Source organism: Monodelphis domestica, chromosome 5 (genome assembly GCF_027887165.1).
Source record: "Monodelphis domestica isolate mMonDom1 chromosome 5, mMonDom1.pri, whole genome shotgun sequence".
In the NCBI taxonomy this organism is placed as follows: Eukaryota; Metazoa; Chordata; class Mammalia; order Didelphimorphia; family Didelphidae; genus Monodelphis; species Monodelphis domestica.
In genome coordinates, this window is record NC_077231.1 from 294330549 (window position 1) to 294358258 (window position 27710).

A 27710-nucleotide genomic window follows, 5' to 3' on the forward strand; every position below is an offset into this window, starting at 1 on the left:
TGCATCATTTACATATTTTCAAGGACACGTAACATTGAGACATACTGTAAGCCAAAAATATGAGGTTAAGAGACGCTAAAGTTAATCAAAGAAACAATGTTATATTAGCATGATCATGCAATATAGAGTATTTCCATTTGGTATAAAATGTTGGTTTGGCCACTCCCATCAAGTGATAAACTCTTATTTTTTGTTTGTTTGTTTGTTTGTTTTTGAGATCAAGTGTCCCTCTCTTACTAAGTCTAAAAGCAGACCTTTCCCATACAAGACTCCCTCACCTGTCTTCTCTCTGTGATCAACTTGGGTTTACACTGAAATATATCTCATAGGTAGATAGTCATCTATTGTCTTCCCCATTATAATGTAAGCTCCTTGAAGGCAGACACTATGCAATTATGCTTGTTTTCCCAGCACTTAACAGGATGCCTGCCATATACCTGATGCCACTGTGATCCACACAGATCTTCTGATCTGACCTGTTTCCACCCTCAGGCAGTTTGTCCTTCCTTAGCCAGAATGGTACCCCCAACTCCTTAGAGCTCACCCTATTTGTGCTAGACATAGCTCAGAAACCTGGTTATTTTTAGCCCTACCAGAGCTCAGAACTCCCCAAACTCAATCAATCCTCTAACCTCATCCCCTCTAGTAGTAAGGATACTAAGCATATGCCACTATGCCCCAATATCAAAGCTTTTTGAGGGCAATGACAGATGTTCAATTAAATTATTTGACAGTTAGCAGAAACCTAAATTTCCATTTTTAAAAATCCAATTGCTTCCCTCTCCACTCTTTCCCTGTTCTCAATTGGAAAATTTAACTCCTTAGCATTCTAAGAAAGGGAAAAAAGGAATAAGGATGGAAACCAATAGGCAATTTAATCTCTATGGGAAATTTCTTGGGTTTGAATCTCATTTGCTCATTTAAATTAGTATGTTATAGCATGTACAAATAAGGAAGATATAATATGAATCTACATGTGAAATGGCAGATACAATAAGATATCTACTAGTACTTTCCAGAGGCAGATATGTAGCACTCTGTAGAGAGGGCTAGATCTGGAGTCAGGAAGAACCATCTTCCTAGAATTCAAATCTAGCTTCAGACACTTACTAGGTATATGGTCCTAGGCAAGTCACTTAAACCTATTTGCCTCAGTTTCATCATCTGTAAAATAGCTGGAGAAGGAAATAGAAACCACTCCAGTGTTTTTGCCAAGAAAACCTCAAATGAAATCACAAAGAGTCAGGACTGAAGATGACTGAAAGTACCTTCATAGGCTTCAAGTTTGTAAAATCATATTTCAGGAGTGTTGCTATCCTTTAAAATTTCAACCCTATAACTCCTGAAAGACAGGCATATATTTTTCTTTCAAAATCAACTTAAGAATAAGGCAGGCATTTGTCTCTAGTTGATTTAGGGATAAGATTCCATAAAAAATGCAATTTCAAAGTTTATACCCAATAATATTGCCTTCTGGTTAATAAGAGAACAAGAAATAACAATACAGGAAGGAAACACAAGGAAGCCATGTGAAATGAAGCAATTAATCTATTCCAACATGATGCCAGTTAGTAAGTCCTCACCTTCCTGAGCTGTGAACTCAAAAACCAAACTGGAGAACAAGAACAAGGAAATGAATTTCATTCCAAAAGAAATTGTTCAATGGAAAATGTCAATGTGGACTCAATCAGGGAATGAATATGGTAAAGACATGGACAACATTAAAGAAAATACAAAGCAATGATCCACTGAATCTGATTAACAGAGGCAATAGACCCAACCTACTTATATTTTAGTTGGATATTTCAATAATAGGGAGCTACAATTTCCAGCAACAGCACTCTCCATCATTTGATGGAGATTGCCTTCCTCATTACCCATCAGTGTATTTCTATAACATTTTTGGACTCCGCAAAATCAGCATGTGATGGTCCATCTTCTGTCATTGAGTCTGCTGATGTAACTATTCTGATACTTGTAGGGAAGCCTTTTAATACACCCCATTGCAAAGAGACCTTTCTGCAAGAGATTTTTCTGATAAACCCTTCCCCTACCTGTCTTCTCTCTGAGATTAACTTCTGTTTACCTTCTTTATATCCCATATTTACATAGTTGTTTGTCTGTTGTCTTCTCCATTCAAAGGGAAGCTCCTTGAGGGTAAATATTATACAATTATATTTGTTTCCTTAACACTTTGCATGATTCTTAGCTGATGATAAGCACTTAATAAATGCTTTTTACTGATTTTCCAATGTAGTCTGGCCTTTTTATTGAAAACTGGGACCACTTCAACTGAGGGATTGAGTAGGAACATTAGCAGAGTATGGATTGTCATACCAATGATGTCACTATTAGGGTCAAATGGGGTTTTGTACCAGAGTTTCAATACTTCTCCCTTTGGGAGAGAGTTTCCTTCTTCCCCATTGCCTCATCTCTTGACACACCATAGACCATGCCTTCACACAGCACCCCTGGCATCTGATGATTCTTCTTCCTAGGCTTCAGCCCATATACCTGAGTCACCCTTCAGAACATCCTCTGTGCTGTAGCCATCTTCTCTCTACTTTCCCTATTATTTTTCCCCTGGGGTAAAATATCTAGTTACTTCTCTATCCTCCACCAATTATTTACTTTTTTGTGGCTTCTTTCATCCAAATAGTTGCCCAGTTTTCTGGTTAACCTGGTTTAGAAAGACACAGATCATGCTTCAATGATTCTTATAGAATTTTCTGTGCTAAAGATTCTGATGGACTCACTGTAGAGTCTCAGGAAAAGGAGAGATCAAGAAATATCATCTCAGCCCTCTCAGGGTCATCTGAACAAGTGGTAGTGAATTAGGCTGACTAAAGCTTTCTGATCCTGCTGTGGCCATAAAAGTCAGTCTTAGCCTAAGTGTGGCTCTTGCTGTGAGGTTCCAAAAACAGGAATTCTAGAGAAGTAACTCTTCCCCAAACTGAATAGCCTCTACTTTGGGGGGAAGAAGGAGCTAAAGTGTAATGTGGCATGACCCACCCTCCCAAGGATCCTTTTCCTGTGGTTTATTAGTAAGGTTTCATGTCAAAGCCTTCCTAGATAACTGGGAACCATAGCATTTTCAAAATAAAACATGGAGGTGTGTGCATGCAAATAGAAATATACACATATCTACATGGAGAGATATGTGTGTGTGTGTACATTTGAAGGAAAATAAAAGACAGAAAAGATATTCTCTGATCTACTAGACCAAAATTTTGGGCTTCCTCTTCTGAAAACTAAGATATAATACAACAGTTGTAGCAATTGCATCATGATTATTAGAATAGAATAAAGAATTTAATTGTTTCCAGCAGAAAAGACAAAGTAAGTCAGTGAAAAAGAAGTCACTCTCACTGGTCTCAAGATATCAAGTGAAAATATAAAGCTGAGCAATTATCATTTGCAAATGTAAGGGACAACATTGCATTTTCTCATGCATCCCAGAAATATGAGGAAGCCTTCTATAATATCACTATAGCTAAAATGTCAATAGAATTACCTGATATTTTAGGAAATAATTCTAGTTCAACCAAATTAAAACTTGAACTCCACTAATGATTCATTGTCCATATCCCTTCTGAGCCAGCTCATTTATTCTTATCTTTTCAAGTCGAGTTTCTTTCTGAAATCACTAATATTTGGGGGGCCCAGTAGGATATTCAGTCTAGGATCATCACAATATCCCACAATCACAGAACAGCTCTTTTTGACTATGTATGTGATATTGTGAGGTTCTTTCTTTTTAAAATGGAACTGCTAGATACTAATAATATTCCATTTTGTATAATGAATTCCAAATGGAAGAAATAGTGGTAAATTGTGATCTCATACAGACTGACGCATGTGAAAGAAAAAAAAAACAGTATTTAAAAATAAAAATCAAAGAGCAATGATTGAAGGTAGATATAAAATAACTTGTTTTTTTAAATAATTTTATTTAACTAATAAATAATTACTATATGCTTTTAAATAGTTACATATAATTATGAAGGCATACATGATTGCGAATAGATCATATAAAGAAGTTATCCTTCAACAAAGAAGTTTGAGCTGTGCTATTGTCACTAAAACCAATTTATAGTATTTAAAATGTAAGAATTCTATTGCTATGTGTTTATACTAATAAGTATATGTTATATTAACCAATTACATTCTATATGAATAGCCCACATATGAATTATATTCATTAAATATAAGAATCTCACAAAATATAAGAATTACCTCTCTTAATGTGAGTTGGTATTCATTGGTATTCTTTGGGAGATTCTGGGGAGGAAATGAAACCGATGAAACATGATACTGTATTCAGGAAACCTCAACTAGCAAACAGATTTGCTACACATTGTGCTTTAAGAAATGCTGAAAATGTCTATAGAAATGTATATAACAATTACCTCTTTTTCACCACCATTTTATTCAAAGCTTGTACCATTTCCCCCTTATTGTTTGTTTTATTTTTTTAAAAAAGCTTTATGTTTTTTTTTTTATCTAACATATTAGAGGATATTCATTCACAAATACATTTTATACCCAAACTATGCAGGGTTTTAGGTTAATAAATTACTGCACAACTAAATTTGAAATTAGTTTCTGGGGTCATTGATATCTTAAGAAATTTATAGTTGCAAAACTATACAGATTTATCAGTTTCCCTTAGGAATTAAAAGTATTTTAATTCTATGAACTCATTTACAAAAAATATATTAATTTCCTTGTAAAAGAAAATACAAATCATTCCTCATCATTACAGAATTCACATTTGGATGCTTCTTGCACCTTTTTTTTTTAATTAAAGAATCATTTTATCAGACTATTTTTTTTCCATTAGCCTGCTATCGTATTCCATTGCCTATGAAAGAGATGCAATGAAGTGGGGTATAGAAGGGGAAAAGAATGAAAAAGAAAACAAAGACTAATATTTCAACCTAACCATCTAAAACTTACTAGAGCTGAAGGGCATCGAATCCATTAACTGAAGATGTAAAAAACTAACACCTAGGTGTATGGTTTTCACCATATCTATTTAAAATGGGGCTCCTCTTTAAAGCTTAAAAAGGGGAACCTTATGTGACAGACAAATTAAGTTAATTTGTAGTTCTATTCTGATCAGCAAAGTGCTATTTTTTTTCTTTTTATTATCAACCCCCCCACACTTGATAAAAGAAATTAAAACATTCAGAGAATTATAGTTATAAGTAACTTGCCTCCAGTGGTAAAAGCTTTAACATTTTAAGCCCATGAACTTGTGTTGAGCAAGGGGAAATAACCATGAATCGGATAAGTTAATTACCCTTTTCACATTTTGCATCCTGCAAATAACACAACCCATGCAGCCAACTTAATAACCTGTTTCAACTTGGGAAGCCAGCATGTAATTAGATGACCCAAGAGTGATGAAAACTGGAAACTCTCACCAATTTCAACTATATCTCATGGCAAGTAACATTCAATTAAGACTGATCTTTCCAAGACCAATGATGGGTGACTCATCATGGAAACTTCTTTATTTGACTGAGGACATTAAATACATAGACTCAAGATAAAAATCCACCTCTCATCAACTAATGAGTATTTATTAAGAGCCAGCAATGAAATATAAAAATGGTTTTAAATAAATACAAATGTAACAGAGTTCAAAAAGGATGCAGCCCCTGTGGTCTGCCAAGAAAGAAGAGAATCTAAATCTTTCTCATAAAATAGGTATCCCCCAAATTTAACTTTTCAAAGTTCCAAGACTCTTTCCTACTTAACATTGTTGAGATTGGATATGGAAAAGCATAGGTACTCACCTGCCCAAAGCATCATCACCTGTACATTGCAGAATGTCTAGTCTGAAACATAGATACTCTGACGTGTCTACTGAACACTGATAAAGTGAGGGAATTCAAGTGGATGGGAAAAGCTAATTGGAGTGTTTTCACCTGGTCCTGGTTGCTAAGGCAACCAGTGGTGTTTGAGTACTTTCCAAACAGCTGTCTCATTGAGTACCAGAGTGGGTAACTCTGACTGGGTGGGTCATAAATACATGAAAAGAAAAAGAAAGAAAAAAATAGAAAGTTGGTTTTGGAAGAATGTAACTGAGAGCTAATCTAACAAAAAGAAGGAAATGGTTAAAATTGATTCAATAGGTTTGGAGATACTTTATCAGAAGGAAAAGTGAATCTGTTTCTAACTCCAGAAATTCTATTAAACAAGGGTTCAAAACTAGCCTTGGGAAGGGGGCCTTGCAGTCCCAGATCTCAAACTATATTACAAAGCAGTGGTCATCAAAATAATTTGGTACTGGCTAAGAGACAGAAAGGAGGATCAGTGGAATAGACTCGGGGGTAAGTGACCTCAGCAAAACAGTATATGATAAACCCAAAGATCCCAGCTTTGGGGACAAAAATCCACTATTTCATAGAAACTGCTAGGAAAATTCAAAGACAGTGTGGGAAAGATTAGGTTTGGATCAATACCTCACACCCTACACCAAGATAAATTCAAAATGGGTGAATGACTTGAACATAAAGAAGGAAACTATAAGTAAATTAGGCGAACACAGAATAGTATACATGTCAGACCTTTGGGAAGGGAAAGATTTCAAAACCAAGCAAGACTTAGAAAGAGTCACAAAATGTAAAATCAATAATTTTGATTACATCAAATTAAAAAGCTTTTGTACAAACAAAACCAATGTAACCAAAATCAGAAGGGAAGCAACAAATTGGGAAACAATCTTCATAAAAACCTCTGACTAAGGTTTAATTACTCAAATTTACAAAGAGCTAAATCAATTGTACAAAAAATCAAGCCATTCTTAAATTGATAAATGGGCAAGGGACATGAACAGGCAGTTCTCAGCCAAAGAAATCAAAACTATTAATAAGCACATGAAAAAGTGCTCTACATCTCTTATAATCAGAGAGATGCAAATCAAAACAACTCTGAGGTATCACCTCACACCTAGCAGATTGCCTAACTTGACAGCAAAGGAAAGTAGTGAATGCTGGAGGGGATGCAGCAAAGTAGAGACACTAATTCATTGCTGGTGGGGTTATGAACTGATCCAACTATTCTGGAGGGCAATTTGGAACTATGCCCAAAGGGCGATAAAAGACTGTCTGCCCTTTGATCCAGTCATAGCACTGCTGGGTCTGTACCCCAAAGAGATAATAAGGAAAAAGACTTGTACAAGAATATTCATAGCTGCACTCTTTGTGGTGGCCAAAAATTGGAAAATGAGGGGATGCCTTTCAATTGGGGAATGGCTGAACAAATTGTGGTATATGTTGGTGATGGAGTACTATTGTGCTCAAAGGAATAATAAAGTGGAGGAGTTCCATGGAGACTGGAATAACCTCCAGGAAGTGATGCAGAGCGAGAGGAGCAGAACCAGGAGAACATTGTACACAGAGACGGGTACACTGTGGTACAATCGAAGGTAATGGAATTCTCCATTAGTGTCAATGCAATGTCCCTGAGCAATCTGCAGGGATCTAGGAGAAAAAATACTATCCACAAGCAGAGGACAAACTGTGGGAGTAAAAATACCAAAGAAAAGCAACTGCTTGACTACAGGGGTGGAGGGGATAGGACTGAGGAGAGACTCTAAATGAACACTAATGTAAATACCAACAACATGGAAATGGGTTCAAATCAAGGACACATGTGATACCCAGTAGAATTGCGCGTCAGCTATGGGATAGGTGGGGGAGGGGGGGAAGAAAATGATCTTTGTCTCCAATGAATAATGCTCGTAAATGACCAAATAAAATAATGTTTAAAAAAAAAAAAACTAGCCTTGGCTGAGCTGGTGAATATGGATACAAGGACAAAAATGAAACAATATCTGTCCTCAATGAACTTACATTCTACTATTACACACATGATATAGAACACTTGAAGTCTCACTATTCACTGTTTGATTCTCTTAAGTAAAAACAAACAAACAGTAGACAATAGATTGTGTGATTATAGGAAAGTCATTTACTATCTTAGGTTCTTGATTTCCTCCTTGGTGAAATGGTAATTTCTCACCTCCCCACTCAAGCCAGTATTAATCAATAGAATATAAACCTCTTAAGAACAGGGAGTAGTACATTTTTATTGTTGTGTTCTGACTATTTAGACTATGCCTGGCATATGATAGGTGTTTAATGATTGATTGAATCGTGGTGAAAACCTAATCATTACTTCCATAGAAAGGTTTTCATACATTGAAGATTACCTTCCTTTGTTGAAAAAATTTTCTCTCTAACATTTCTATTAGTTCATATAATATTGTCTGTGTTCACCTATGAAATCAGAATGTGAGTTGACTTCAGTGCCATCCTTGGCATTTCATGGCATTTCTCCTTTTCTGTCAAGAGCATCTCATGGCATTGTTTATGAATCTTAAAGCATCTGACCCAAACAAAAAACATTATTCTGGGGCTATGATGAAGCTTATTATCAAAAGCAAATGGTCCTATTGACAGAAAGGAATAATATGGAGATTATTTTTTGAATTTTAATGAATAAATAGTATTTCCTTTTGAAAGGAAGAAAACAAATGAATAATTCTGGTGATAAAACTGCTTTTTAGAATTTTTATTTCTTAAAATGCCTATTTATAAATATTGAAGAGCTCCACTAGTCACATAAGTAAGGAATTGGGCTTAAAGAAACATTTCATTCTCTCAGGCCTTAAGTATAGCACAAACAATAAATTACTACGTTAAGTTATAGTTCTAAAAGGCAATTCTTAATGATTCGGGCACAATGAAATTTGTTTTCCTATTATTAGCATATGGACTGGGCTGTAGACATTAAGATTAAAAATGTACTAGAGATGAGTACTTATGAAAAATGTTGGCCAAGATAGAATGACAAAAAGGGAAACATCATTTAATTAAAAAAAACAGCAACAACAAAAACTATTTCACTCCCTCCTTATTGAAAGGCATGGCATTTATGATAAAATAGGGTGTGAGTTTGCTGATGGAAAGACAGTCAAACTAGTTTTTTTTTACTTTAAAATTTATTTGAAACCTTTTTAATGGAGAAAAACAATTATTCTTAGCCTTTACTATCACATTTTTGTATGTGTGTGGGGTTGAGTCATTTTTCAGTGGTGTACGGCTTCATGATCTCATTTGAAGTTTTCTTGGTAAATATTCTTGAGTGGTTTGCCATTTCTTTCTTCGGCTCATTTTATGGATTAGAAAAACGGAGGCAAAAGAGGACAAAGTGACTTTCCTAGGGTCACACAGCTAGTAAGTATCTGCAGTCAGATTTGAACTCAGAAAGATGAGTTTTCCTGACTCCAAAAATGGGGGGCACTTTGTCCACTTCACCACCTTGCTGCCCACACATTACATTAAGCAACATTGATTGTTCTTGCAATGAAAAATACATCTGAAAATGACTGTAAAACAATATCCATCAAATTCACTTGGAGTCATATATGATAGGAAGGTCCACATTAAAAAGAGAGAAAAAGTTATAAACACTGAAATATTTAAAGCAACACTTTTTATAGTAACAGAGAATTGGAACAAGTAGATGTCCACTGATTAAAGAATACTTACACCAGTCATAATACATGAAGGAAATGGAACATTGTGTTGTAAGAATGAATATGAGAAGCAGCATAGAATTAGGGACAGAACTGTAAATGAATTCAGAATAACCTGGGTTCAAATCCCACCTCAAAAATTTAGCAGTGGTGGGTGGGCCTGTCAGTCAGTTTCCTTATTTGAAAAATGTAGTATGTGTGCAAATAGATGGACCCTAAGGTCCCTCCCAGTTCTTTAAATGCAATCCTCTTTTGGGGGGAGGCGAATACAGAAAAGAAGCAAGACATATGAACTGAGGTAAAGTGAAGTGACCAGAAGAACAATATCCACGGACAATAACAATGCAAACAGAAAGAACAGAACGAGAATAAAATTGAAAGTGAGTGTTGTGAATTATATTGCCCAAGTTTGACCTCAAGGAAGACATCTGACAAACTACTTTCTTTCCTACTTCTTTGAAAAGATGAAGAGACAAAGGATGTAAATGATTGCACATTTTTAGATGTATATATTACTTAATTTTGTGGAACTCGGCCCCCTTTTTTGTGACAAGAATGGTTCTCTACATGGGTGAAGGGAAAGTAGGACACACTAGGCAGTGTAAGTGATATAAAAGCAAAAGAAATTAATAAAATCTTTTAAAAAGAAAAACCACATATAATCAAAATGATTATTTATTCCTTTTAATGAACAAAACCAAAACTATCTCTGGTCAACTCCATGTAGCTCCAATTCAAGGGTTTAGTGAATTCTTGTTTTAATACCTTTCCTGAACTTCCATCATGCTCCAGTGTTCAGCAAATGAAGGACAGTGATGTCCATCATTCAACAAACATGTAAGTTCAGATTTTTTTGTCAGCCATTGTGCTAAGTGCTAGGGATATGATGAAGAGAAGAGAAGGGCATGGGAAAGGAAAGGACCAAAAAAACCATGTCTTCTCTTTGGGAGTAAATATTCTAAAGAGGAAGTAAAGACTTTTTTCATTGGATACAATAATCCATCTCCCTTTGTGCTACCTGGCCCCTAGGGGTCCATGGAGTATTCAAGGCACCTCCAGTGTGAGGGTTTGCAGAGCTCTTTTCAGAGCTGCTCCTTCATCTAACGGTGTCCCCCTTTTATCTAATTCTCACCTGTGGCTCCAAGAAGTTGTCTCAGCAGATGGGTTAAACCAGGTTAAGGGGAACTTACAGGCCTCAAACTTGGTTTAACCCATCACCTGAGCCTTCAGTGAGTTGTATTTTTTTTTTCCCTGGTGGAAGGTCTTGGCTCAAAGTTGATGGTTTCTGACTGCTCAGGGTGGTGATTGCTAAAGGTTGCAGCGGCTGTTTCTATTTCTTAAAATAAGACAATAAAGTTTGTGACATGGGTTTTCTCTTGCCTTCACTTGAACACTTAAAGGCCATTGTAGGGTTACTAAGGAGCCTGATTTCAATATCTTTTTGCCTGAGGGAACACAGAGGTCTACAGAAATGGAAAGACAGAAGAATTGCTCAGCAGAGGAGCAGTCAGAGCACATGCAATATTAAAGTTCACCATCCAATACAGGCATAGTTTGCTGCATCCCAAAACATTTACAATAAAACATCAAAGATCCCTGATCACAGATCACCAGAACAGATACATTGATAATGAGGATATTTGCAATATTTTGAGAATTACCAAAATGTGACACAGAGACATTCTGTGAGCAAATGCTGTTGGAAAAGTAGAGTTTATAGCCTTGCTTGTTGCAGGTGTACTACAAACCTTCAATTAGAAAAAAAAATGGAAGATCTTCAAATTACAGTAAAGCAAGTTTTGATAAACTGAGGTATTTCTACATTAAAAAGGAATTGGGTTTAAGTAGGCTGAAAAGAGAGGAAGGTGCCAAGTTGTGAGGGCACATGATTTTGTATGAGAACTGGCAGGTGATGGATGCAGGGCACAAAATGAGACAGATTGTTGTGAATATTGCCAATAAGTGAATTAGTTTTGCTCGCCTATCATATTTTTACACCTTTTCCCCCTTCCTTTTTACAATGAGAAATTGATAGAGGAAAATACATTTTAACTGAAGCAAATTTTAAATGTTCACCCTTTATTGATCTGAGATTCTTTTAATCGATAGTCTTCTTTCCTCTTTTATTTCTTGATTCTGAAACTACATTTTCTAAAAAAAAAATTAGCATCCTCCCTCCCTTGTGCTGTATTCTATACTGACATTGTTACCAAGGTTTATTTTGACTCCTAAGACTCATCAAATTGTTCATAAAATTCCCCTCCTTCACCCTCAAAATGTAGATAAGACAGTTACATGAACTAGGACATAATATCCTCATACTTGATGTACCTTTTTCTCTTTACCTCTGTCTTTTAGATTCTTTAGCTTCTTTCAAGATTTACCCCTAATCCCAACTCCTTCTCAGGCATTTCAGTAGCTATACTCTTCCTCAGTGAGATTAGCTCCCATCAATGCTGAATCATCCTACCTTCTATGGACCTAAATATTTACTCATCATATTCCCATATTAAAAGGTGAGCTCTCTGAGAGAAGGGACCCTGCTTCTGCCATTCACTGTATCTCCACCGCTTAGCACAATGCCAGGCACATACATAGTCATTGCCTAATGAATGCTTAAATTGCTTTGCTATTTAATATTGTCTTCAGTAATATGATGAAATCTGTCCCACCAGTTCTTATATTTAAATCTCCAAAGACCCAGTGAGTTACTTAGTTGTAGCTTCCTTACATCCTCTGGTTTCATCTATAAAAAGAATGTCAGCATAGACCAGTTTTAGTTTCCTCAGAGGATTCTCAACTCATAGCCTGCTAGACAAAGGTTTTACAATTGAAGTAACAAAAGTTAAATGAGCATTTGTGGATGCTCCAAGTATTAAAAGATTCATAGAATCTCCTGCCCTTCTGCTTCTCAATAACTGTACTGGTGGGAGTGAAAATAAGACATCCTGGACTAAGGATTATTTTAGACTTTTATCCTTTTCATGGATTTCTATTGTAATTTTAAAAATGCATCATTGTTGATCAGTTTTCTAATGATGAGCCTGTAGAGAAGTGGCTCTTAGCTCTTCCTCAGGAAGCAGATGTAGCCTGGCAGTAAACTTAGATTTGGAACCTCTCTACGTTGATACAAGCTGCTGGATCAGTGTTCTTCTGCCAAAGCTTTCCATATGAATCCAGTCTTACCACCAAGCCAAACTGAGAAACTGGACAGGATTTATGGGAAGGAGTCACTGGATTCCATTCAATGAATGAAAGATACAATCCTATGATCAGTAGATGGGAAAGTGAATTTGATTTTTATGTTTTGGATTTGAGATTATTTAGTGAGTTTTGTTCAAAGAATATGGTTCCCTCAATCCTTTAGATTTAGAGAGTTTCCTAGAAATGTCTGGAAAAAGTGAAGCCTACCAGCATGTGGCATAAATAATGAATAGAAGCAAACAACTAATGATATAAAAAGTTATTTTTTTCATTTTGATGACCAATTCAGAAAGTGTCATAATTTATATGGCAAGAGTCACACTGAATGGAGAGAGGTACAGAAGAATGGAGCTCTATTTATTGGATAGAACAACCAAGTCATTTAGATCATAGAACCATTTAATGTTGAAGGGTGTCTGATAATCTATTTTATAAAATTTAGATTAGGCATCAGGGAGATATTAGATCTAGAAGACTTTTCCCTTTGTATTTATAATTGGTAGAAAATTTAGATATTTATGAAATAACATTTGCAATAATTTATTATTATTAATACTATATATGGTACACAATGTTATTCTGTATTAGTAATATTAAGATTAATATGAATAATTATTAATAATAAAAATAAACATAATATAGTGCTATAAGGTTTATAAAATGCTTTTGCAAATTTTTTTTTTGCAATTTTACAAAATTACAAATTCATGAATATTATCTCATTTTGCCCTCACAAAAACCAACAACAAACAAACATGGGAGTTAGGTGCTATTAGCATCCACATTTACTGGTAAGGAAACTTAGGCATACAGAGATTAAATAACTATCCCATCATCATATGATGTCTGAGGATAGATTTGAATACAGATTTTCCTGACTCCAGATCCCAGTGGTCCTGCATCCTTACCTCCTTTCTATTTTAAAAGTAAACTCCCCAAATTAATATTTTTCATTGAAAGGAAGGGAAAAGGAACATCCATATACATATTAGATAATTTCTGCTATTCTATATTCATAGAAAAAGAATTCCCCAAAGTTTAGTGGAGAAAACTCCTTCTATTAAGAAAGGAAATCAAGACCTGCCACTTTTGTATAAACCTTCAGAGTAATTCCTTTTGATGTTTTCCCCTGCCTGTCCTTCAGTTCATGAGTAGGCTGATTATTCTGTTAATAAATCTGCCCCAGAGAACTGCAGTTTAAAAAATACCTCTGTTACTGAGCTTCATCACAGCTCACAAATAATAATTTACATCCCTACCAGCTGCCTTGCCAGTGTTAAGCACTGTGAAATTTCCCTGACGTACACTGAGCAGACAGGGAGAATGGACTAATACAGAATGAAAAACTTGCCCCCAGCCTAGGAAGACAATAATAATTATTAGAGGGAGAGACTCAAAATTCTGGACTTTCAGGAATATGATTATATGAGACTTATGGGTTGACCTTCCTCGAGGGAGGGGGAGGGAGGGAGATGAATAGGGAGAGGGAGAGGGAGAGGGAGAGGGAGAGGGAGAGGGAGAGGGAGAGGGAGAGGGAGAGGGAGAGGGAGAGGGAGAGAGACAGAGACAGAGACAGAGACAGAGACAGACAGAGACAGACAGAGACAGACAGAGAGACAGAGACAGAGAGAGACAGAGAGAGACAGAGAGAAAGGGAGAGAGGAGAGAGGAGAAAGGGAGAAAGGGAGAAAGGGAGAGATAGATTTTCATGTCTATCTTACCTTAAAATAATTACTCTTAACATAGAACACTGAATTTCTTATATAGGAATTTATTTTTTTTTTAATTGACTTTCCAATGGGTTGGCTATTGAGCACAGAGAGCTAGCATATGTTATATGTAAGAACCTGTTATTCACAGAATAACAAGACAAAATCAGTAAATAACCACTTGCTACTGAATTGGTTGTTCATTTCATGGAAAGAAATGGACATTTTATCCTATAATCTAGGGATGCCCAGTGCTGCTTGGAGCATAGAACATTTAAAACTAATATCGTTCATCAAGATGCCCTAACATCCTAAAAGAATAACTTTTAATCTAATTCATTTTTAACAAAGAGCAAGAAGCTACAAAATATCATACTTGGGTATGATATTTTGTAGGGGTAACAACGATGGTAAAGCACTTTGGGATCATGCCATATAAGGATCAGTTGAAGGCCCTGGACAAGGTTAAAATGAGAAAAAAGAAGACTCTTGGGGAAATAGTAATTCATTTCAGTTATCTAAACAATTGTCAACTAGAAGATGATTATTGTGCTTAGCCCCACAAAGTTGAACTAGTGGTAATGGATGGAATTTTCAAGATTTCAATTTTGGTTTGATTAAAGAAAAAATGCTTCACTATTAATAGTATATAAAATTGAGATGAATTACTTTGAGAGGCAGTGATGCTTCTTCAGTAAAAGGCTTTCTGGTTGGACGGATCCTTCCTAGGTGACAATGGTCAAGTCACTTAGCCTCTCGGTATTCTAAGAAACATTCTAAGCCATAGAGATTCTATTTTTGTGAGTTGAAGGCCCCTTGGTAAATAAGAGGAGCCTATAAATCTCTTCTCAAAATAGTATTTTAAATTGATAAAATATATAGGATTACAAAGGATATATATATGCACATATATATATATATATATATGCTCATGTAAATATTTCACCTACACTATAAAATTTATCCTTTGGGGTCCATGGAGTACAGGTTAAGAATTCCTGCTCTAAGATCATAAATTGAAGAGAAAGTAACAACCTGCATTGGACAAGAATCAGTCAGGGAACAATATTAAAGTGTCTGATATGAACTTGGAAATACAAAGAAAGGCAAAAGACAGTTTCTGATCTCTGGCAGCTCACAGTTAATTGAATGAATAATATTCAGAGACTACATTCAGGTGATATCTATCTATAGATATATACACAAACATATAACATATATATGCATATATATTATATATTCATATAAATCAATAGATGGAAGGATTAAGATTAAGGGGGAACTGAAGCTTCTAGCAGAAGATGGGGTGTTATCTGGGACTAGAAAGAAGCCAGGGAAGCCAAGAACCAAAAATAATAAGGGAGAGAATTACAGGTAAGGGGGACAGGCAATGGAGATGTGAGGAATAAGGACATAAAGAGTCTTTTGTGAGGAACTGCAAGAATTTCCTCATTTAGAATTTAGCTACCCAAATGAAATCTCTGGCAAATCCATAAGACTACATTGAATAAGAGGCACACTTGCCTCCCAAAAATCAGTTCCTAAATGGATGTGCCCTACAGCACTGGAATTCTAGGTCTGGTTCCGCCCAAATGTATATCACACACTTTGGAAGCCTCAGTTCAGTGTCATAGATGGGAACTCATCAAAAATTATATATGATGTTAATATGTAATTTATTTCTTATTCCCAGAACCTTCCTGTGGGGAGTTGGTCCTCATTTCTTAGAGGTTATGCTGGAAAAGCAAATGCTTTCACAAGTTCAGGTTGCAAGGTAGACCGACATTGATAAACTTGGAGAAGCTTCACCTCTTAGTGGAGTGGAGACTGTATTAGTTGGCAGAGCAGCCATAGTGATCCAAGAACTGTTTCTCAGAGTACCCCATAATGTGGGATTGCATTATTTCAGGGCACTTTCCTGTGCATTTATTCCTTTGATCCTCATGAAAAATCTTGGTTGTTAGGAGAATTATTGGATAGAAAGGGGTAAATATTGAAGCTTAGAAAATGAGCTCCTTTCTTTGTATTCCCAGTACTTAGCACAGTTCCTGGCAAACAGTAGGTACTTAAAAATGTTTCTCTACTGACTGACTCACTCATGTAATCTCATAACTTCTGGCTTTCCATTCAAAGCTCTTTCTAGTGCTCCATGCATTGGAGTATCTAGATGACACGATGAATATGTTTACTGGACATGGAGTCAGGAATACATGAGTTAAAAGTCTGACCTTAGACCTCTTCTAGCAGTGTAGCCCCTGGCATATCACTTAACTTCTGCCTCAGTTTCCTCATCTGTAAAATGTAAATAATAATAGAACCTACCACCAAGGATTGTTGTGAAAATCAAGTGAGATAATTATAAAGCACTTAGCACAATGCTTGGCACATAGTAAGTGTGATATAAATGTTTGCTATTGTTATTATCTCTTTCACATATTGATTTTTTTCAATATCACTTCCATCAGAATAACTCTGAAGTGCTAAACAAGTATATAGAATGAGTTATGATTTGTTGATGCTATAGAAAGCTTAGCCTTGAAACCTCAGGAGGTGTCAGCAGCAAGTAAGTGGCGTTAACTCAATTTTAAGAATTTCCTATAAACGTGTAGAGGCACTTAACCATGCAGACAGACCTGATGGATCCCTAGCCAACTGCAACTTGAGAATTAAAAAGGTACTAAAATAGCGAACACTGTTTGAAATCACATCACTTCTTCCCACTGGAAAATCTTTTATTGAGGATTTATTTATTTTGTGTCCCTAAAATGGACATTTTAAAAAGAGCCTTAACAATGATAAATATGGCCCTGTGCATACAGCCTGTCCCTGGGATCTTGCTTGGAAGTCTTTACACTGAGAGAGACCTCTCAATGGAATAAGTTGCCTCACTGAGTAGTGAGTATGCCGCCACTGGAATTCTGCAAGCAAATGATGGAAGACCTGAGAGAGCATTTATTCCGGCCAAGCTTTAGAGAGCTCGGGGTCTCTGTGATGGAAGGGGGCATTGGAGGAAGAGTTTTTAAAAACATTAATATTATTAATAGTTATTCTCATCGCTCATGTTTGTGAGATTTATGTTCCTTATGTGCATTATATACAATGTTGTTTTACCACCAATGACAGGCAGCCTATGGTACTAGGCTTTTCATAAGGAAGGCTTGTTTAACCCTCACATCAGACATTGGCTTTATTGGTGACTCTGGCCAAGTTGTTTTGCCTTTCTGGGGACAGGCAACTCCCTAAGATATATCTGTTAGAAATATTTTTGTACAGTAACAATGTGTAATGATCATCTGTGGATGATTTAACCATTATCAACAAAGCAAGGATCAAGGTCAACTCCAAGGCACTCATGATGAGGAAGGCCATCCACTGCCATAGAAGGAAGTGATGGAGTCTGAATGCAGATGAAAGCATGCCATTCTTCACTTTATTTCCTCCATGAATTTTCTCTAGCATAATCAATATGCATCTTCTTTTACAAGTGAGGAACATGTAATTATTATTACATGATAGCACATGTACAATGCATGTCATGTTAGCTGTTATCTTGGGGAAGGAGAGTTGGAAGGAAGGGAGAGAACATAAATCCCCAAAACCAGAAAATAATTATTAAAATTTTTTCTACATGTAATCTGGGAAAAAATTTAATTTTTTTAAATTAAAAAAAATCATTCTGCATCCTCATCATAACCCTCTGGGACAGACCATAAAATAGCATTAGTATTGTTATCAGTTTACTATACATAAGTTGTGAATCAATTTATTTTCAGTGTAAACACAGAAATGTGTTAAATAGACAAATTGAAATAATTATTGATGGATTAGCATATCTCAATATAAATGTGTTAATATTCAAAGGCTGGAGCATATTGAATCTAATAAAAATTCATTTATAGTTGAAAATTTCAGTGTAGTTCAAGAAACTGGTATTTCTATATAGAGAATTAGACTAATGAAATACTCTTGAAAATGAAGAGTGAAAGACAATTCCAAAGGATTGGTGATGAAAAATGCTGTCCATCACTGGAGAAACAACTGAGAGTCTGAATAGAGATGGAAAGATCTTTCTGTTTACTTTCTTTATTTTTTGACTGAATTTTCTTTTGTAACATACCAAATATGGATATATTCTTTGCATGACTGAATATAGATAATGTATATCAAAGATATGGCTTGCTAAAGAACAGAGTAAGGGAGGAAAAGAGGGAGAAAGTTTCATATGCTAGAAGAGTTTAAAACTATGTTTAAAATTATTTTATATGCAACCAAGAAATAAATTATAAAAAGAAATTCTCCAAAAGGAAGGAAGGAAGGGAGGAAGGGAGGAAGGGAGGAAGGAAGGAAGGAAGGAAGGAAGGAAGGAAGGAAGGAAGGAAGGAAGGAAGGAAGGAAGGAAGGAAGGAAGGAAGGAAGGAAGGAAGGAAGGAAGGAAGGAAGGAAGGAAAGAAGGAAGGAAGGAAGGAAGGAAGGAAAGAAGGAAGGAAGGAAGGAAGGAAGGAAGGAAGGAAGGAAGGAAGGAAGGAAGGAAGGAAGGAAGGAAGGAAGGAAGGAAGGAAGGAAGGAAGGAAGGAAGGAAGGAAGGAAGGAAGGAAGAGAAGGAAGGAAGGAAGAGAAGGAGGGAAGAGGGAGGAATGAAGTAAAAAAGAAAGGAAGGAAAGAAGAGAGAGAGAAGGGAAGAAGGGATGCAGGAAGGAAGTTGAGTGTCATGGGAACAAACTGTGTAAATTGGGATGGATTCCTGAATTCATAAAATTGAGCTTCCATTTGGACTATAAATGAAGAGGCCCTTTGGAAAGTAGAGGCAGGACCTGCCTGTCTAGGTTTTCTCACAACTGTTCACAACTTTGGAATCCAAAAAGAACTTTGAAATACCATAAAATAATCCATATATATATATATATATATATATATATATATATATATATATATATACTTCATGATATCAGTTTTTGCCATTATAGTAATAGTCTTAAAATCCAGTCGTTATGTAATAGATGACTGTTAATGATGCTGCAAACTGCTTAAAGCAGCAAGTGTTGCCCCCCCTTGGGTCTGTATTAACAATTTACTTTTTCGCAGACAAGTGCACAAATATGATTAGCTTTTGCAAATTGCTCTTTATTCTGTTGCTGGTAAGTAATTTTTATATTATTACAGGGTAAACAGATGCTATTTTCCACTACATATTCAGCAATAATGAACTAATTTAATGTGTTAAAACAACAAAATAATTTCAAGAATGAGCTTTCAGATTTAAGACTTCAAGATACGTGACAACAACCTACATTAAAATGACCACCATGTTTGAGGAATTAGTCCAGGACAGATAGGTAGCTAAGTGGATAGACAAAAAGGTCTGGAGATGGGAGGTCCTAGGTTCAAATCTAGCCTTAGACATTTCATAGCTGTGTGACCCTGGCCAAGTCACTTAACCCCAATTCTCTAGCCCTTATGGCTCTTCTGCCTTGGAACCAGGACTTGGTATTGATTCTAATATGGAAGTTAATAGTTGAGAAAAAAGAAGAAATACCCCCCAAATTTCTTGCTAATTTGGGACATTCAGGCTTCACTTCATTGGGGAGATTGATTAGAAAATCAGTATTTTAAACCATGGCAGTCGAACATACACCTATGACCTACAATTCATTTCAATGGCTTCATCCAAATTATTGTTTCCTATAATAGCTAGTCACTATATGTGAAATTTCCATCAGTAGAATCAATATTTTCAGGCGAAGGCAATATCTATAGGAGGATCCTATTTAAAAAAAGAGATGGAGTTAGATAAAAAGATGAAGAGAGATAGGAATTCAGAGATAATATATTTAAAGAGAGATGGAGATAGATATTTAGACAGCTTTGGAGAAGGAAAGAATATGGTATCATGGTTTTTGTTTAGTCATTTTTCAGTCTTGTTTGACTCTTGATCCCATTTGAAGTTTTCTTAGAGGAAATACTCAAGTAATTTGCTTTTTCTTTCTCCAACACATTTTATTAATGACGTAGTAGTGGTAGTCCCTCGGTGACCGAGAATGACAATTGTCTTTGTGCAGTTTCATCTACAGTGTACCCTCCTGTGGCTTTGGAGTCCAAAGGCTGAGGCGCAGAGCCTGTGGCACACGGGGCCTGGGACGCTGGTTGTTACGGGAGGTGCGGTTGTGGCCTGGTGTCGGCGTTCACGCGCAGCGGCAAGACGTCATGTCGCTCATCTTCAAAGGTGGGGGCGGCCTGGTGAATGTGGGTTCTCCAGCTGCTTCTGTCAGAGGCAGCGAGTTCTAGTTGCTTTGGTGTCATGCCAGCCCACTTCAAGTTGGACTTTAGCTGATCCTTGAATCTTCTCTTTGGTCGGCCTTGTTTCCTGAGTCCAGCTGACAGTTGACCATAGAATACCTGTCTTGGTATTCACTGTGGGTCCATGCGGATGACGTGTCCAGACCATCGTAGCTGGGTGTTGAGGACTTCGATGCTGGTGGAGTTGGCTCTGTCGAGGACTTCCTGGTGGGTGATTCGGTCCTGCCATCGGATCCTCATGATTGACCGGAGGGAGCATTGGTGGAATTGCTCCGGCTGTTATATGTGCTTCCGGTACAGTGTCCATGTCTCACAACCATACAGGAGCGAGCTGAGGACCGCTGCGTTGTACACTTTGAGCTTCGTCTCAGTGCTTACACCGCTGTGTTGGAGGACTTTGCAGCGCAGCCGCCCGAGTGCCTGGCTGGCCTTTTGGATCCTGGCACTGATCTCGTGGTCTAGGGACCCGTCGTTGGCGATGGTGCTGCCCAGGTACTTGAAAGTGTTGATGTTAGAAAGCTGTGTGCCGTCTATTGTAATGCACGGCTGGTTCATTGGCCTCCCTGGTGCAGGTTGGAGCAGCACCTCTGTTTTGCTGAGGCTGATAGTCAGGCCAAACAGTTTTGTTGCTGTAGAGAACCTGTCCACAATGGTTTGGAGATGATTTTCTTGGTGGGCCATGAGAGCACAGTCATCTGCAAAGAGAGCTTCCAGAATGAGTCTCTCTGTTGTCTTTGTTTCTGCAGTCAGGCGGCGAAGGTCGAATAGTGAGCCATCCAGTCGGTATTTGATGTAGACACCCAGGTCTAGATCCATCCCAGCATGTTGTAATACTTGGGTGAAAAATAGGTTGAATAGTACCGGAGCAAGGACACAGCCTTGTTTCACGCCATTGAAGATGTTGAAGGAATCGGAAGTCTCTCCACCAGATAGGACTTCCCCTGTCATGCCGACATGAAAGAGCTGGATCAGTTTGACGAATTTTGCTGGGCAACCGAGCTTGCTGAGGATCACCCACAATGTGTCCCTGTTCACTGTGTCGAACGCCTTTGTCAGGTCTATGAAGACAATGTAGAGACTCAGGTTCTGCTCAAGGCATTTTTCCTGCATTTGCCTCACCGTGAAGACCATGTCGATGGTGCTGTGATCTGGTCGGAAGCCACATTGTGATTCAGGCAGGTTCTGCTCTGAAACAGATGACAGGAGTCTGTTGAGTATAACACGGGCGAGGATCTTTCCAGCAGTGGAGAGTAGTGAGATGCCTCTGTAGTTGTCACAGGCTGCTCGTGAGCTTTTGTTCTTGTATAAGGCTACGATGGAGGCATCTCTGAGTTCTGGGGGCATGTCTTCCTCTTCCCATATGCTGGTCAGCACTATGTGGAATGCCTGGAGCACCTTTCCACTTAAGGCCTTGTACACCTCGGTTGGGATCCCGTCTTTACCGGGTGCCTTGCCTGCACTCATTTGTTTAATGGCTTTTTGGACTTCCTCTATTGAAGGAGGGACGTCAAGTTGTTAAATGGAGCGGTTTGGGGGGATCTGGTCAAGGGAGCTTTGGTCAACTGAAGAGGGTTGGTTGAGAAGCTGACTGAAGTGTTCTTTCCACCTGTTGCTGATGCCTTTTTTATCTTTTATGAGAGTGTCACCATCAGAGGATAGCAAGGGAGTGGTGGTGGGTTTTAATGGCCCATAGACAGTCTTGAGCGCACTAAAAAATTGTTTGTAGCTTTTCATATCAGCAAACCGCTGAATTTCTTCTTCCTTTTTTTTCCACCATCGGTCTTGCATCTTCCTGATCTCACGCTGTGCCGTGGCTTGGAGAGACTTGGATCTGTCCTTTTTAGGATCAGAGTTTGGGTTATTTTGCCACTCCTTAAAGGTTTTGTTCTTCTTGCTCAATAGGTCTTCAATAGCAGTGTTGTTCTCATCAAACCAGTCCTGGTGGTTGTGTTGTTTTGGGCCTAGGACTGCCTTTGATGTTTCCTTCACTGCGACTCTGAACTGGTTCCATTTCACGGTTGAGCTTCCAGTGAGTGGTCCCTTGGCAGACAGCTTGTTGTCCAGGCAGGACTGGAATATTTGCAAATAAGATGGATCTCTAAGACGACTCACATTGTAAAATGCGCGAACTGTCTGGGCACATTTTGGATGGCGAGGCGCAATGAGCATTTAAGAGTCGCTCTAACCAATTGGTGGTCTATCCAGCATTCAGCTCCTCTCATGGCTCTGGTGATCTTTACATCCTGGATGTCTTGCCGGCATAAAATGATGTAGCCAATGAGATGCCACTGTTTTGATCGTGGGTGCATCCACATTCTGTTATATTTGTTCGCCATTCTGAACACAGTGTTCGTGATGGTGAGTTCAAACTCTGAGCATTTTCTGAGTAGCAGTAGGACGTTGTTGTTCATTTTGCCCACACCGTGTTTGCCGAGCACTCCTTTCCATCTTTCATGGTCCTAGACAAAGCGGGCATTGAAGTCTCCCAGTAGTATCAGCTTGTCATTGGTGGGCACTGAGTGCAGGACGGCACTCAGGTCAGAGTAGAACTGCTCGATGGTCTCCTCTGTGCTGGTCAGTGTTGGGGCATATTTGCTGATGATTGTGGCATACCGGTGTTTGCTGAGAGGCAAATGGATCTTTATGAGCCTCTCGCTGATGCCCACAGGCAAGTCTGGCAGCTGTTTGAGCAAACTGATCTTGATGGCCAGGCCAACACCGTGGATTCTGTCTTCCTTTGAGGCTCTACCTTTCTAGAAGAAGGTGTATCCAGTGGTGGGTTCGCTGAGTGATCCATCTTCTGGTAAGCATGTTTCGCTTAAGGCTGCCATGTCGATGTTATATCGTGCCAGTTCTTTACCGATTAGAGCTGTTCTTCTCTCAGGTCTTGGGGTATTCTCTCTGTCAAGTAATGTCCTGATGTTCCATGCTCCTAGTTGGAGTTTCTTTGTATTTTTTCTTTTATTTCGACCGCTTAAAGGGGATGACTCGACAGCCGCGGTGTGCTGACCAGGTGTTTGTAGGGCAGGCAATGTTTGGGACACCTTTTCTAGTCCCCTCCCTTGATTAGGGTGAGCAGTGCTGTCCTAGAGAGGGCTGCTCAGTCGCCCAGGATGCTGCCTAATGTCCCTGCTGCCCACAGAGCTGAGCAACCACTGGTCCATGGGCCACCTATGTGCAGGATCGTGACTACAACTGCCAGTGGTCACCTCCACCTGTTGCGTCGTCACTCCCCCATCGCTGCAGGTCTTGAAGAGGGTGGACGGGGTTAGGATAGATGCGTGTCCACAAAGATACTTGTGCGTGAAGGAGATTTAAGTGGAAAAGTTGATGCACAGAGACAGTCCCACTCTCTCGGTGTTGGAAGCCTGGGTCCAGTGGCACGAAAAAATTGTTACGTCTGGAGACTTCCTCAGCTGCATTGGATGGCTGTGTTGTCCTTTGTGCTCCAACACGCCCTAAGCACTCCACAGTGCTTTGCTGTGTCGCCCTCTCAGCCGTTGAACCTTCTTATTGGTTTCTTCCATCTGTTCAGTCGAAGCAGTCTTCACATGCTGGGTCAGCAAAGCCCTGGTTCACCAGGGGTCGACGACCCTATGGCTACCCTCACGGGATGAGGAAACTGAGGCAAACAGGGTTAAGTGACTTATTCAGGGTCCATAGCTAGTGAGTATCTGAGGTCAGATTTGAACTCACAAAGATGAGTCTTTCTGACTCCAAGGTCAACACTCTACTGTGCTAACCTATAACCCCATAATATAGGTTATGTTAGTTTATGTGACTAGTTTCTGGGACCTCATCAAAGTGTGGGGATTATCATGAATTCTCAAAGGTCAGATTGACAGGGTGCATGCTCTGGCATTTTCAACCCATTTTGAAAAATTTCAAAAATAATATCCATGATAGCCCATATGACTATTATTTGAGGACTGTACTGGCTAGGTTTGAAAAGGCTCATCACCAGATATGGTGAATTATCTTCATTTAAAATCACCTGTTTTACAGGCTTCTAAAGACATGGAAATTTATGCCCATCTCTGTGAAATCCTGGATTCTAGAAATAGCAAAGCAAACTTGTGTTAAGTAACAATAAAGCAATAAACAGTAGAAGTCTAAAAGAAGAAAACACAAAACTGAGAAGTTTTCATGGGGAAAAGGATTTTAGCAAGGTCCAGAGTATTTTTAAATATCTCAGGAGCTCAGGTAATAGAAAATTCAATCTGGAATCAGTAAGACCTGAGTTCAAGTCCCTTAATCAGACACTTAAGCTGGGTGGCCCTGGGTGACTTATTTAACCTGTTAAGTGCCTCAATTTCCTCAGCTGTAAAATGAGAAGAAAAATACCTACCTCCTAAGAGTTCTTGTGGGGAAAATGATATTATGTATAAAGTTCATTGCAAACATTAAAATAAATTATAAATAATAACTTTCTTCTTCCTACTGTTCTTTCTTCTTCCCTCATCTTACTTCTCCTGCTCCATTCATCCTCTTCCCCTCCCATTCTTTTCCACTTCCTCTTCCTTCACCATATAATTGACAGGATAGTATTAAGTTTCTAGATATTAGAGAGTGGAGATACCATATGCATGGGTGGGTAGATTGTAAAATAAACTTTGTTAATTTCTCAGTCTCTCTTTAATAATCCCAGAATTAATAACATTATTATCCATATGTTACAAATGAGGACACTGTTGTTCAGAAAGTGTAACTTATCAAGTTTATAAACTTAGCTAATGATAGAGCTAAAGTCAAATTGAGTTCAAGATTGTATATTTCATCTATTATAAACTTATTATATTATCATACAATAAAATGCTTATATTTTAGTGTCTTAATAACATTTCCAATTTAATTCTGATGCTTACACTGATGCAGTTACAGCCCAATTAGGCCTCGATTTTCATTCTAAGAACATCCAAAGATGAAGTTGATGGAATTCTTTCATAATTATGACAAATGGTACTTTAAAGTTGCTCAACATGACAGCTGACTCACAGAAAGGGACTGTGGCTATGTTAGGGTAAGCAATGAACTGGAAATTTGAAAGACTGAACAGTTTTGCTTACAGCCATTTCTCCAGTTTCCTGTAGGAACCCAACATGAATTCTTCCAGTCTTCACACTGTTATCTCTTCACAAAATACTAACCCCCAAGGAGAACATTTTTTTTCTTATTTGTTAATATTGGGCAATTTGCCTGACATGATTTATATGACGAAATATTGATTCTGGAAATAAAAAGCTAAATAAAATATAAAAAAACACAATTTTCTATGTGAAAATTATCTATGTCAATATTTTGAGCACATATTAGAAACTTAAATATTTGTTGAAAGGCATTTGAATCCTTTCTACTGGTTCTAATATAGTTTTTTAGCTTAAGTTCAGACATTTTTCTTGTCCATACTCTTGAACCTCACCACACTCTTTTGTTGTTCAATTTTTTTCTGTCATTCTGTGACCCTATTTGGTGTTTTCTTGGCAGAGACAATGGAGTGATTTGCCATTTCCTTCTCCAGCTCATTTTACAAATTAGGAAACTGAGGCAAACAGGGTTAAGTGATTTGCCCAGAGTCACACCGCTAGTGTCTGAGGTCATATTCGAACTTAGGTTCTCTTGACTTCAGGCTGACACTCTGGACACAGTACCATAAAGCTCTACTATTCAATATTCCCCAGTATAGGTACTATCCTACCACTACTGCCCATTGGTACTCTTCCTCCTTTCCTTCCTTCCTTCCTTCCTTCCTTCCTTCCTTCCTTCCTTCCTTCCTTCCTTCCTTCCTTCCTTCCTTCCTTCCTTCCTTCCTTCCTTCCTTCCTTCCTTCCTTCCTGACTTCCTTCCTTCCTTCCTTCCTTCCTTCCTTCCTTCCTTCTTCCTTCCTTTCTCTTCTCTCTCTCTCTCTCCCTCTCCTCTCTCTCTCTCTCTCTCTCTCTCTCTCTCTCTCTCTCTCTCTCTCTCTCTCTCTCTCTCTCTCTCTCTCTCTCTCTCTCTCCTCTATCACCTTTTGAAAGCAGAAGTTATGCCACTTTTTATCTTTTTATCCCTGCAACCAGATTATTATCTTGCAAATAATAAGTAAATATGGAAGAGGCATGAAGGAAGAGAGAATTTTAATGCATGCAAGATAGAAAAGCTGGGGACCTGATCTGCCAATCAAGGTGAAGATTCTAAACAGAATGTTCCCAGGAAGGTCAGTTGGAGCCTGGACAGAGGAGAGGAACTGAGAGACTTCTTGGGGGTTTCTGACCAAAGGAGGGACTGGCTTTTCTGACCTAGGAAGAGAGAGAGACCTTTGTGGTTTCTGACAGAGTCTGGACTTGAATTACTCAAGTGGAGATTATATGACTGGTTAAAAGAAGAAAAATACTTGTCCTCCATACAGTTCCTCAGATTATCTCTTTATTACACAAATAATAAATACTTTGGGAATTGAAATGATTATATTCAATGCCACAGCTTCACTGTCACTCAATCTATTTCTAAACTTTTCTCCCTGTCATTCATTATAATGTGTCCTGAAAATACATTAAAAACTATTCCAAAGTATAAATACAAATGACTTTAATATTTTTTAAAATTTGACTATGTTCCATGGAATTTTAATTTTGAAATTTATTTCAGGATATGATTAGAAGTATATTTTAAATTGGGACAACTTATTGCCCTTAAGATACTGGGACAATTTTTCTTCATAATTTCTTTAAATATGATGTATTTTAATAGCTTTTAGACATTTTAATATTTGTAGTTTATTTCTCCTTGATCTATTTGCAAAACACTTTTTTCCAATGAGATAACTCACATCTCATATTTTTTTACTCTTTTAACTTTGATTGTTTCTTGATTTCACAATGTGTCATTAGCTCCTACTTTCCCAATTCTAATTTTTAAGAAATTATTTTCTTCAGTGAGCTTTTGTACCTCTTTTTCTATTTTTGGCTAACACT

General features: G+C 37.8%; 1 protein-coding gene across 10 annotated transcripts in view; it reads right to left on the reverse strand.

The window, feature by feature from the left end:
• Positions 1-27710, reverse strand: part of ZNF385D (zinc finger protein 385D) — a 408744-nt gene that overhangs the window by 111569 nt on the left and 269465 nt on the right. For 5 of the 10 annotated variants that reach the window (XM_056800331.1, XM_007505162.3, XM_056800333.1 and 2 more), the window contains one exon: positions 4237-4281. The exons of the other annotated variants lie outside the window; for them this stretch is intronic. In XM_056800331.1, coding sequence (XP_056656309.1) covers positions 4237-4281 — 45 coding nt within the window. The remainder of the gene's footprint in view (positions 1-4236; positions 4282-27710) is intronic. 10 annotated transcript variants of the gene reach the window in all.